Source organism: Pan troglodytes, chromosome 20 (assembly GCF_028858775.2).
Source record: "Pan troglodytes isolate AG18354 chromosome 20, NHGRI_mPanTro3-v2.0_pri, whole genome shotgun sequence".
In the NCBI taxonomy this organism is placed as follows: Eukaryota; Metazoa; Chordata; class Mammalia; order Primates; family Hominidae; genus Pan; species Pan troglodytes.
In genome coordinates this window covers 20,126,949-20,140,402 of record NC_072418.2, presented here as the reverse complement: position 1 = coordinate 20,140,402, position 13,454 = coordinate 20,126,949, and the positions used below count along the sequence as shown (strand labels likewise).

The following is a 13,454-nucleotide window of genomic DNA, read 5'->3' as shown; positions in this document are numbered from 1 at the left end:
CAGCTCTCCTGGAGCACAGAGAGCTTGCTACAAATAATCTCGAAGGAAGAGAGGCATCTGGGACTCTCAGATCAGGTTCCAATCCTGCAGGCCTAGGGAGAGAGCAGCCACCCGTGGCCCCAGCCCGATCTAAGGGGCCCTGGGCAGGTTCTGGCCCACCAGGTCTCCCTGCAGGGACGTGTCCTGCTGCTCTCTGGGTGGCTCATGGGCTGCTGATAAATTAACATCTCCAACTGGAGAGTTCCCTCCTTAAGGAGAGAACTTCAAAAAATGTCAATCAGCCGTGCAGGCATGCTGGCTCATGCCTGTAATCCTAGCACTTTGGAAGGAAGGCTGAGGTGGGAGGATTGCTTGAGCCCAGCAGTTCGAGACCAGCCTGGGCAACAAGGTGAAACCCCAGCTCTACTAAAAATACAGAAATTAGCCGGGGTAGTGGCGCAAGCCTGTAGTCCCAACTACTCAGAAGGCTGAAGCAGGAGGATCGCTTGAGCCCAGGAAGTCAAGGCTGCAGTGAACCGAGATTGTGTCACTGCACTCCAGCCTAGGTTATGGGAGTGAGACCCTATCTCAGAAATTTTTTAAAATCATTTTTTAAAAATGTAAATGGAGGCCGGGTGTGGTGGCATGAGCCTATAATCCCAGCTACTCAGGAGGCTGAGGCAGGAGAATCGCTTGGACCCAGGAGGCAGAGGTTGCAGTGAGCCGAGATTGCGTCACTGCACTCCAGCCTGGGTGACAGACTGAGACTCTGTCTCAAAAAAAAAAAAAAAAAAAAAGGAACGAAACCATGTGCTTTGGAGCAACGTGGATGCAGCTGGAGGCCATGACCCTGAGCAAATTAAGGCAAAAACAGAAATCCAAACACCGCCGGGCCCAGTGGCTCACGCCTATAATCCCAGCACTTTGGGAGGCTGAGGTGGATGGATCACCTGAGGTTGGGAGTTCGAGACCAGCCTGGCCAACATGGAGAAACCCTGTCTCAACTAAAATTAGAAAATTGGCCAGGCATGGTGGCACGTGCCTGTAATCCCAACTCCTTGGGAGGCTGAAGCAGGAGAATTGCTTGAACCCGGGAGGTGGAGGTTGCGGTGAGCCGAGATCGCATCATTGCACTCCAGGCTGGGCAACAAGAGCAAAACTCCATCTCAAAAAAAAAAAAGAAATCCAAATACCACGTTTTCGTTAAAAGTGGGAGCTAAACATTGAGTACGCACGGACGCAAAGATGGGAACAACAGACACTGGGAACTCCATAAGGGGCAGCTGAAAATAACCTATTGGATATTCTATCCTGTTCACTACCTGGACAACGGGATGATTACAAGCCCAAACCTCAGCATCATACAATATACCAATGCAACAAACCAGCACGTGCAACCTGCAGCCTAAAATTAAAATTTTTTTAAAAATTGGGTGGACACGGTGGCTCACGCCTATAATCCTAGGACTTTGAAAGGTCAAGGTGGGAGGATCACTTGAGCTCAGGAGTTTGAAACCAGCCTGGGCAACAAACTGAGACCTCATCTCTGCAAAAAAGAAAAAAATTAGCTGGCCATGGTGGCATGTATAGTCCCAGCTACTCAGGAGGATGAGACAGGAGGATCGCTTGGGCCTAGGAGGTCAGGGTTGCAGTGAGCCATGATAACGCCACTGCAATTGAGCCTGGGTGACAGAGTAAAACTTCTTCATCAAAAAAAAAAGAGAGAAAGAAATGACAATAGAAATATATGTCTCAAAAATTTTTAAAAAATAGGCCAGGTGTAGTGGCTCATGTCTGTAATCTGTGCACTTTGGGAGACCGAGGTGAGCAGATCACTTGAGGTCAGGAGTTCGAGACCAGCCCAGCCAACATGGTGAAACCCCGCCTCTACTAAAAATACAAAAATTAGCCAGATGTGGTGGCACATTCCTGCAGTCCCAGCTACTTGGGAGGCTGTGGCAGGAGAATCACTGGAACCTGGGAGGTGGAGGTTGCAGTGAGCTGAGATCATGCCACTGCACTCCAGCCTGGGTGACAGAGTGAGACTCTGTCTCAAAAAAAAATTTTTTTATATCGAAAAATAAAAAATTTGGCATCTTAAAGTCGAATGGGGGAAATGACAGTGCTGTTCATTGTAGCTTCCAAAGAGCAGACCAGGCTGGGCACAGGGGCTCACGCCTATAATCCCAGCACTTTGTGAGGCCAAGGTGGGCAGATCACTTGAGGCCAGGAGCTTGAGACCAGCCTGGCCAACATGGCGAAACTCCGTCTCTACTAAAGATACAAAAATTAGCCGTGCGTGGTGGTGGGTGCCTGTAATCCCGGCTACTCAAAAGCGTGAGGCACAAGAATCACTTGAATGTGGGAGGCAGAGGTTGCAGCGAGCCTAGATTGCACCACTGCACTCCAGCTGAGCCACAGAGCAAGACTCATCTTAAAAAAATTGAGAGAGAGAGAGAAAGAAACGACAATAGAATATGAAGTATGTCTCAAAAATTTTAAAAATAAAAAGTTTGGCATATTAAATTCGCATATGGGAAATAACAGTGCTATTCATTGTAGCTTCCAAAGTGCAGAAGATCAGAAAAACACCAAACACCCTACAGCAGGGGAGGGATGACCTATACAATGGATTGTCTTTACAACAGAAAACTGGGCAGCCTGCACAAGAATGGGGCCTCCCGCTGCAGGCTGATGACTAACAGGGCTCAGACCAAGTGGGAAAATTCAGTGATTTCATGACAAAGACAGCAAATCCAGTACAAGGACACTGACAGGCCTTTGTGCCTCCCTGCATCTCCAAAATTGCCAGTAAAGGGATTTTTGTGGGTTTGTTTTGTTTTGTTTTGTTTTGTTTTTTTCTAGAGAAGGGATCTCATTTTGTTGGCCAGGCTGGTCTTGAACTTCTGGCCTCAGGTGATCCGCCTGCCTCGGCCTCCCAAAGTACTAGGATTCCAGGCGTGAGTACTGTTCCCAGCTGATAATTTTTAAAATTTTTTATTGTTTAGAGACAGGGTCTCACTCTGTTGCCTAGGCTGGAGTGCAGTGGCACCATTATAACTCATTGCGGCCTCGAACTCCAGGGCTCAAGTGATCCTCCTGCCTCAGCCTCCTGAGTAGCTGCCATTCACCGCCATTCTCAAACACATGTGGAGAGGTGAAAAATCAGAATTGCCAACATGCATGTTCCCATCTGAAGTCATCAAGACAACATTCTGCCTTCTTTTTTTTGAGACAGGGTCTCACTCAGTTGCCCAGGGTGGAGTGCAGTGGCACAATCTCAGCTCACTGCAACTTCCGCTCACTGCAACCTCTGCCTCCTGGGCTCAAGCAATCCTCCCATCTCAGCCCCCTGAGTAGCTGGGACTACAGGCGTACACCACCGCACCTGGCTAATTTTTGTATTTTTGTAGAGATGGGGTTTCGCCATGTTGCCCAGGCTGGTCTCAAACTCCTGGGCTCAAGCCATCCTCCCACCTCAGCCTCCCAAAGTGCTGGGATTACAGGCGTGAGCCACCGCATCTGGCCTACTCTGCCTCCTTAATTCAGCTCTCACATTGTAAACAAGCACCCTTTTCACAGTCTATTTAGTGCCATGTTTTTTGCATTTTTGTGCCTTTTTTTTTTTTTTTGAGACGGAGTCTTGCTCTGTTGCCCAGGCTGGAGTGCAATGGCACAATCTTGGCTCACTGCAGACTCTGCCTCCCAGGTTCAAGCGATTTTCCTGCCTCAGCCTCCTGAGTAGCTGGGACCACAGGCGCCTGCCACCACGCCTGGCTAATTTTTGTATTTTTAGTAGAGATGGGGTTTCATTGTGTTGGCCAGGCTGGTCTCAAACTCCTGACCTCAGGTGATCCGCCTGCCTCAGCCTCCCAAAGTGCTGGGATTACAGGCATGAGCCACCATGCCCAGCTGCATTTTTGTGATTTTTGCTGGTGACTTCGCTGTTGAAAATGACCCCCAAGCACAGGGCTGAGGTGCTTGTCTGGTGTGATGTGCGTCATGGAGAAAATGCGTGTGTTACAGCAGCTTTCTTCAGGCATGGGTTTCAGTGCTGCTAGTTGAGTTCAATGTCAACACTTCAGGGCCGGGTGTAGGGGCTCACTCCTGTAATTCCAGCACTTTGGGAGGCCGAGACGGGAGGATTATTTGAGGCCAGGAGTTCGAGACCAGCCTGGGCAATATAGTGAGACCTCATCTCTATGTTAAAATAATTTTTTAAATTTATTTTTTAAAAAGGTGGGGGGCAGGCGCGGTGGCTCACACCTGTAATCCCAGCACTTTGGGAGGCTGAGGTGGGCGGATCACCTGAGGGCAGGAGTTCAAGACCAGCCTGCCCAACATGGTGAAACCCCGTCTCTACTAAAAATACAAAAAATTAGCCGGGCGTGGTGGCGGGCGCCTGTAATCCCAGCTACTCGGGAGGCTGAGGCAGGAGACTTGCTTGAACTCAGGAGGTGGAGGTTGCAGTGAGCCAAGATTGCACCACTGCACTCCAGCCTGGGCAACGAGAGCGAGACCCCGTCTCAAAAAAAAAAAAAAAAAGAAAGAGAGCCAGGCACGGTGGGTCATGCCTGTAATCCCAGCTCTTTGGGAGGCCAAAGTGGGTGGATCACCTGAGGTCAGGAGTTTGAGACCACCCTGGTCAATATGATGAAACCCTGTCTCTACTACAAATACAAAAAAAGTAGCCAGGCATGGTGGTGCACACCTGTAATCCCAGCTACTCAGGAGGCTGAGGCAGGAGAATGAACCCATGAGGTGGAGGTTGCAGTGAGCTGAGATCGCACCACTGCACTCCAGCCTGGGCAATCAAGCAAGATTCGGTCTCAAAAAAAAAAAAAAAGCGCTGCTCATCCATTCAACCAGTAAACAGAGCAGCCAAGATAATCATTCTCGGCTAGACATAGTAGCTCACACTTGTAATCCCAGCACTTTGGTAGGCCAAGGTGGGTGGATCACTTGAGGCCAGGAGTTCGAGACCAGCCTGGCCAACATGGCAAAACCCCGTCTCTACTAAAAATACAAAAATTAGCCAGGCGTGGTGGTGGGCACCTATAGTCCCAGCTACTTGGGAGGCTGAGCCATAAGAATTGTTTGAACCCGGGAGGTGAAGGTTGCAGTGAGCCAAGATTGCACCACTGCACTCCAGCCTGGGTGACAGTGTGAGACCATGTCTCAAAAAAAAAAAAAAAAAAAAAAAAAAAGATGATCATTCTCAGTGTTTATTAAGCACCTACTATCTGCCATGCCCTGTGCTAACCTTATATCCACCCTCCAAAATAGGTCCCTCAGATCCCCATTTGTCAAATAATGAATGAACTGGGGGCTCGGAGTGGGGAATGGACACGCCCAAGGTCACAGAGCAATTTGAGGACAGAACAACCCAGAAACAAAGCCTCCTCACAGGGTCCCTCTAATCCCTGGCAGACTTATTACAAAGCATTTATCAAGTGCTGGCGACATAGCCAGTGGCAGACCAAGTGCCCATGAGGCACACAGCAGGTGCCCAATGTCTGCGTCTTTTTTTTTCCTTTTTTTTTTTTTTTTTTTTTTTGAGACAGAGTCTCACTCTGTCATCCAGGCTGGAGTGCAGTGGTGCCACCTCAGCTCACTGCAACCTCTGCCTCCCAGGTTCAAACGATTCTCCTGCCTCAGCGTCCCGAGTAGCTGGGATTACAGGTGCCCGCTACCACGCCCAGCTAATTTTTTTGTATTTTTAGTAGAGACAGGGTTTCGCCACGTTGGCCAGGCTGGTCTCGAACTCCTGACCTCAGGTGATCAGCCCGCCTTGGCCTCCCAAAGTGCTGGGATTACAGGCATGAGCCACCATGCCCAGCCTGGAGCACCTATTATACACCCAATTCTGCTCTAAGGGCTTCCTGTGGGTGAATTTGACGGGGCACCCCAAGAACTCCATGATGGGGTACAAATGTTACATCCATGGGGAGAGGGCTGTTATTGAGGGAGTAACCACAGGAAACAGCCCCTGCCAGTAGGGTGCCCGTCCAGAGGCAACACAACAACAAGAAACAGGAACTGAGGCCACAGTTGGTCACTGTCGGGCTAAACACCAGAGCTAGATGTGGGAACACGAGGATTCACCCCCAGCCTCCCGGTCTCTTGGTCTCACTCGTTCTCTCTCAAGGACGCCCACACCAGCAGGCAGTGGATTCCTGTACTTGGTTCCAGCCACATGCCTAGGCAGCCCTGCCTGGCAGCTGCTCAAGCCACCCCCAGCCTGGGGACAATGAGCCCACTGTCCAGCTCTGGGCCCAGGACTCTTGGGCGGAAGAAATCAACAAGGATGAATACGATCAGATTTCACGCAGGAAGTACAGGGCATGTTAGGAGAGTCAGGGCAGGGTGCTGAAATATTTTCTGAAGCCAAGGTCTAAATTTAGCACCCCCACCACTCCAGTGCGGCACAGTGGCTAAGAGCACATGCTCTGGAGTCCTGTGCCTCCCCGGCTGTGTGTTTCTGGGCAAATAACCTCCCCTCTCTGTGCCTTTGTTCTCTCACGTGTTAAATGGGATTTGTCAGCACCCCTTCATTTTTCAAGACAGAGTCTTGCTCCCTCACCCAGGCTGGAGTGCAGTGGGGCAATCATGGCTCACTGCAGCCTTGACCTCCTGGACTCAAGCAATCCTCCCACCTCAGCCTCCTGAGTAGCTGAGACCACAGGAGAGCCCCACTCCCCCAGTTAATTTTTTGTGTGTAGAGATGGAGTCTCATCATGTTGCCCAGGCTGGTCTTGAACTCCTGGCCTCAGGCAATCCTCCCATCTTGGGCTCCCAAAGTGCTGGAATTATATGCACAAGCCTCTGCACCCAGCCTCCATCAATTCTGATGTATTTTACTCATTAGAAGGGAGTCACTAGGGCTGGGCGCAGTGGTTCAGCCTGTAATACCAGCATTTTGGGAGGCCAAGGCAGGCGGATGACCTGAGGCTAGGACCTTGAGACCAGCCTGGCCAACGTGGTGAAACCCCCTCTCAACTAAAAATACAAAAATTATCCAGGTGTGGTGGCAGGCACCTGTAATCCCAGCTACTCGGGAGGCTGAGACAGGAGAATTGCTTGAACCTGGGAGCTGGAGGTTGCAGTGGAGTCACACCACTGCACTCCAGCCTGGGTGGCAGAGCAAGACTCCGTCTCAAAAAAAAAACAGGGCGCGGTGGCTCACACCTGTAATCCCAGCACTTTGGGAGGCCCAGGCAGGCGGATCACCTGAGGTTGGGAGTTCAAGACCAGCCTGGCCAACATGGAGAAACCCCATCTCTACTAAAAATACAAAATTAACTGGGCGTGGTGATGCATGCTTGTAATCCCAGCTACTCAGGAGGCTAAGGCAGGATAATAACTTGAACCTGGGAGGCGGAGGTTGCGGTGAGCCGAGATCGCGCCATTGCACTCCAGCCTGGGTGACAAAGCAAAACTCCCATCTCAAAAAAAAAAAAAAAAAAAGAAGGGGGTCACTAGGTCCAGCCCACACTCAAAGGGAGGGGACTATACAAGTGGGAAGAACAGGAGACAGGGATCCCTGGGGCCATCTTCAAAGCTGCCACCCACAGGCAAGTATGTCAAGCCATCTCAGGAACTTAGAACCAGGCATGGACACCCACAGGGCCCATGGGAGCAGAGCTGGAGAGGAGGGAGAGATGGGCCTGGGTGAACCCAAGAAGGAAGGGATGGCCTTCCGTCTAACAAACATGTCCTGCGCTACCGCTGTGCGCCAATCCTGAGTGGGGCACAGGGCCACAGTGGCGCCAAGACTGACACAGTCTCCTTCTGTGCCCCTATAGGGACAACAGTCTAGAAAGAGGCCCAAGATTAAAAGGCAAGAAAACAGGCCAGATGTGGTGGTTCACACCTACAATCCTAGCACTTTGGGAGGCTGAGGCAGGAGGATCTCTTGACCTCAGGAGTTCAAGACCAGCCTGGACAACATAGTGAGACCTCTCCTCTATAAAAAATAAACAAAATCTGCTGGCTGTTGTGGCATGCATCTGTAGTCCCAGCTACTTGGGAGGCTGTGGTGGGAGGATCATTTGAGCCCAGGAAGTTGAGGCTACAGTGAGCTATGATCACACCACTGCACTCCAGGCTGGGTGACAGAGTGAGACTTTATCAAAAAAACAAGAAACTTCTAATCCCAAAGCAAAGAAAGAAAAGAAAACAACTAAAAATGCTGGGTTAAATGAGTTAAATCTTTGTTTTGTTTTGTTTTGTTTTTTGAGATGGAGTTTCGCTCTTGTTGCCCAGTCTGGAGTGCAATGGCACGATCTTGGCTTACTGCAACCTCCGCCTCCCAGGTTCAAGTGATTCTCTTGCCTCAGACTCCCAAGTAGCTGAGATTACAGGCGTGCACCACCACGCCCAGCTAATTTTTGTATTTTTAGTAGAGACGAGGTTTCGCCACGTTGGCCAGGCTGGTCTCAAACTCCTGACCTCAGGTGATCCACCCGCTTTGGCCTCCCAAAGTGCTGGGATTACAGGTGTGAGCCACCGCGCCCGGCCGAGTTAATTTTTTATTAATGTAGCAACAAGGTGATCAGAAAATAAGGACCAACCAGAGGCCAAAATGTCATTGTAGCCCCAGGAGGGGGACAGCTTAGGTGTCAGACAAGCAGGTTTGAGTCTGATAAGACCTCAAAGCATGCCCATTCAACATAAAGGTGAATTGGAAATCAAAATAAGATCTTTCCTTAACATACACATCCCAGGAGCTAAAAGGAAATTTGGTATCTCAGACCTTGCTGTTAGGAGGAAGGGGTGAAATCTCGATCGATGACTCATAACCTCACATGAGTTTGCAACTGCAACTGCACCATCTGGCTGTCTGAAAGTCCTCAAGTAGACAATATGGTTCAAAGCAGTTCACGCTGGGCGCGGTAATCCCAGCACTTTGGGAGGCTCAAATTGGGTGATCGCTTGAGGCCAGGAGTTCGAGACTAGCCTGGGCAACATGGCAGAACCACGTCTCTACAAAAAATACAAAAATTAGCCAGGTGTGGTGGTGTGCACCTGTCATCCCAGCCACTTGGGAGGCTGAGGTAGCAGGATCGCTTAAAGCCAGGAGTTCCAGATCAGACTGGGCAATATAGCGAGACCCCATCTCTATAAAAAACATTCTATTAACTATCCAGGAGCGGTGGCAGGCGCTTGTAGTCCCAGCTAGTCAGGAGGCTGAGGTGGGAGGATTGCTTGAGCCCAGGAGATGGAGGCTGGTCCACCCTGGGCAACAGAGGGGACACCCTGTCTCAAAAAAAAGGGGGCCAGGCATGGTGGCTCATGCCTGTAATCCCAGCACTTTAGGAGGCCAAGGCACGCGGACTACGTGATGTCAGGAGTTTGAGACCAGCCTGGTTAACACGGTGAAACCCCATCTCTACTAAAATTACAAAAATTAGCTGGGCATGGTGGCACGTGCCTGTAGTCCCAGCTACTTGGGAGGCTGACGCAGGAGAATCACTTGAACCTGGGAGGCGGAGGTTGCAGTGAGCCAAGATCGCACCACTGCACTCCAGCCTGGGCGACGGAGTGAGACTCTGCCTCAAACAAACAAACAAATGAGCAATAGACAAGAGGTAAGTGCAGCTAGGTGACAAGAGGGAAGGAAGCGGAGGCTGGGACATGGTCAGGGACCTCGTGCGCAATGCTCAGGAGTATGGCCTCAATTCTAATTCTATTTTTTTTTTTTTGAGATGGAGTCTCACTCTGTCGCCCAAGCTGGACTGCAGTGGCACGATCTCCGCTCACTGCAAGCTCCGCCTCCGGGGTTCACACCATTCTCCTGCCTCAGCCTCCCGAGTAGCTGGGACTACAGGCGCCCACCACCACGCCTGGCTAATTTTTTTGTATTTTTATTAGAAACGGGGTTTCACCGTGTTAGCCAGGATGGTTTTGATCTCCTGACCTCGTGATCTGCCTGCCTCGGCCTCCCAAAGTGCTGGGATTACAGGCGTGAGCCACCGCTCCCGGCCAGTATGGCCTCAATTCTAAGGGCAACAAGGAGCTATGGGAGGGTGCTGAGCAGGAAAATTCAGCAAAGGTTCCCAGAGGGAGAGCCTGCCCTGGCTAAAAGGGGTCCAGTATGTTCTGGGCAGCTTGAGCTTGACACTGCAAGTCTTTCTGAAGACCAGGTGAACATATGGATGGGGGGAGTGGCAGGTGGGCAGGGAACAGATGGTAGGACCTTGAGTGCCCAGCTAGGGGCTGAGTCTTCCTTCTGCCAAGGATGGGCTGGCCGTGGAAGGTGTCTGAGCAGAGGGCACAGTCAGATTTCCACATCAGAACAACCAAGGGGCCGGGGGCAGGGGGCCATGGCATGCAGAAGGGGTGAATTTTAGAAAGTTCAGAACCAGTCAACTTACGGTGGGATTCTTCCCATCTCCACACCCTCTGTGCCCTCCTTACAATGGGTTCAGTCCCTCTTGCTACTCCATCTTACAAGGAGCTGTGAAGGTGTTGAGCCCTGCCCCGCTAGCCGGCGCTCACCTGCTCCCACGTGGTGCTGTTCCTGAAGTCTGCTCTGATAGAAACCCCCAGCAATGCCTGTTTCATCCCAGAAGGACCCCCAACGGCTCGTTTGAGCAAGCCCCTCAGAGACACCGCAAAAACCCTCCAAGGATCCTTGCACAGGACACCAGAATCTGCCCCCCTAGCATGAATCCAGTGTCCCAGTCTCCAGAAGAGACCCCCCAAACAAGTCCTGGAATACACAGCAGCCTCCCGACACACTCCGAACAACTCCCAAACCCAAAGTCCCACACAGACCCCAAAATCTCAAACAGTGCCCCAGCTGTAAACGATCCCGAGGAAACTCACACCTTCAGAAACCCGGCAAGTCCTTTATAGAGCAGCTCGCTCATCCCTCAGAGAAAGCCCTAGATAGACCCAAAGTGTCTTGGCAACCCCCCAGAGACTATCTATTGGGTCGTCCCTGTGAGCCCCGGTGACCTACTGGAGAGCCTCCTGAAGTCTCTCACAGTTATCACGGCTCCAAAAAGACCCCCACACCGCCACGGATTTCCAGTCAGCCCCAGCTCCCTGGAATTTCCACCAGCTGCCCAAAGACCCCCAAATTGCCCCCCAAATCCCCTGAGATCATCTCCTAAGCAGCCTGCAACGCCCGAAGCACCTTAGAGGCTACTCATCTTCCTCGAGAAATCCTTAAAGTGTCCCCTGTAGCCCCCTCAGAGCCCCCCAACTGGTTACCCTCTCAGGCCCCGCCCCCGCCCAGCCCTCGGCCCAGCCCCGCCCCCAACCTACAAAGCACCCTCAGCTCTCCGGACCCTCCAAGCCGTCCCCGCAACCCAGCCCTGCACCGTGCGCCCCCAGAGCCCTCAGCCCCGCCCCCGGCCCTGGACGGATCCCGGCAACACTCACAAGAGGTCTCGCCTCGCGGTCTTGCAGACGATGCGCAGGAAGCGCCAGCCGCCGCTGCCCACGTACACGCCGAGCGCCGCTGCCGCGCTCCAGGTCCACGGCAGCCCCAGCAGCCACAACAGCGCCAGCGAGACCACCGAGGCCGCGCCCGCACTCGGAGCCCGCATCCTGGGGAAGCAGAGAGAGCTGAAGCCGCGGGCCGCTCCAGCCCCGCCCCACGACCCGCTCCGCCCCACGACCGCCCCCGCCTCTACAGCGAGCCGCGCCCCCAGGCCTCGGCTCTGCGCCCCCCGCGAGTCCGGGAACGCGCTCCGAGTCAGACACCGCCCCCAGGCCTGGGATTGGTCAACTCCTCAGGCCAGGCGTCGCCCCTTTCCAGGCTTTTACACCCGCCCGCTAACTAGGAACCAGACCAGGGCCCCAGGCCTGGGATTGGCCAGGTCCTGGCCAGGCTCCGCCCCCGGACCCTGGGTCCGCTCTATTCCATATTTTTGAGCCCATCCTTCCCTGCCAATCTTACAACAGTCCCCGCCTCCAGAGCCAGCATGTCCACCTTGTCGGTCACTGTCAGGCCTCGCCACATGCCTTCATCTAGCCTCTATCCTCGATCCCCGAATTACCTTTCACGTCCTGTCCCCTTTCCTCCTGGTCCTGCCTCTACCCCGTGGCCTTTTCACCACTCACTGGGCCCCGCCCTTAGGTTATGCTTCTAGCCCCAGCCCACAGGCACAAGCCCTCTCCCCGAGTCCCGCCCCTCTCAGCCAGGCCCCACCCCCTAGGTTAGACATATGCCTCCCCCCCCCCCGCAACAAGCACACGCCCCACCCTCCCGAAACTAGACCCCTCCCCAATCCGTTCAAGCCCCACCCCAGTTCCGGGCCTAGCCCAAGTTCCCAGGCTCAGGTTCTATCCTGGCCACTGGCCCCGCCCTCAGGCTTTGGCTCGGTCGCCACCTCCTGGGTTTCACTCCGGTCCCCCTAGGACCTAGGCCCCGCCCCTCTTCCCTCCTGTCTACTTCGAAGCCCCTCAGCCCGCAGAGCCGAGGCCGGCCGTCTTCCAGAAGCCACGACCATAGAGAGGCAACCGGACCGGAGAGGCGACGGCCAAAGAGACATGGGTGCTAGAACGGCCCGCCAGGGTCGTCCTGTCTCCATGACAACCAAGACTTGCCCCGCCCCCCTCCTTTTAGGAAACACACGTGTCCTGCAGCCGTGGGGCGTGGCTCGCAAGATATCAGGACCCGAGCCCTAGTTGGCGTGCAGGATCTCTACCCCGGGGGACCAAAAAAATCCCAGTCCACACCCACGGCCCGCGCGGGCTGTATTCTTGCCCCAGCTTGTCCTAAATCCAAGCCCCAAAGCCTCTTTCGGTCTTAAAAACACATTCCAGGGCCCGGGGGAGTGCTCAACTCACACCATTGGGGCCTCAGAAGTCGCTAACTGTAAACACCGCCGCGGTCTTAACACGTGTAATTCAAGGACACAGCTAATTCTTAATCCATGTCCCGAAGCCTTGTCGGTTAAGTCTCAACGTCACACCCCAGGATCCCAGGGAGGACAAAATCCACACGCCAGGTCCCCATCCTTCCTAGAAGCACCTACAGGCCCTTTACTTGCACCCCGGGGTCCTAGATGCTCCCCCCAGGCGCTGCCAGCGCTGGCCTGGGGGCACGCACAACCCCGTTCTCTGGCTGACCTGAAGCTGCAAGCCGTGCCTTCAGTCTCCCAGAAGCTCAGGCAGGAGGCAGGCAGGGACTAGGAGGCTGAGGCTGGGGACCTTTCTGTTTCTGCAGACTCCTGGACCCTTCTTGGGTGCGCTGTGCCTACTGTGCGGGCTTCTGCTTTGGGGTCCTTCCCTTCCAGCTCCCCCTCCTCTGCCCCACTGCCGACTCCACCACTGCTTGTTTTCTGCTCTCCTTGGCCGACCTTTCCAGCGTTCTCCTTAGGAGGCGGCCCGGGCCTGATTCCAATGCATTTGGAGGACAGGGCTGGGCAGGCACTCACCCCCTACGCTGCCATTGGTCCCTGCAGGCAGCAGGGTGGCTGGAATGAGGGATCACGAGGAAGATCCGGAGGACAGGCCCA

The 13,454-nt window shown here is 53.4% G+C and overlaps 1 protein-coding gene across 5 annotated transcripts in view; it reads right to left on the bottom strand.

Annotated features, from left to right (window-relative positions):
• Positions 1 to 13,320, bottom strand: part of SLC27A1 (solute carrier family 27 member 1) — a 37,465-nt gene extending 24,145 nt beyond the window's left edge. The window contains exons 1-2 of one of the 5 annotated variants that reach the window (XM_016935448.4): positions 13,066 to 13,320; positions 11,371 to 11,538 (exon numbers count right to left, since the gene is read on the bottom strand). In XM_016935448.4, the coding sequence (XP_016790937.1) occupies positions 11,371 to 11,537 (167 nt within the window). In that variant the 5' untranslated portion in view covers position 11,538; positions 13,066 to 13,320. Of the gene's footprint in view, positions 1 to 11,370; positions 11,684 to 11,890; positions 12,153 to 13,065 lie in introns of those variants that run through there. The other 4 variants (XM_063800594.1, XM_016935450.4, XM_016935449.4 and 1 more) reach the window with 4 other exon arrangements.
• Between the last annotated feature and the right edge of the window lie 134 nt (positions 13,321 to 13,454).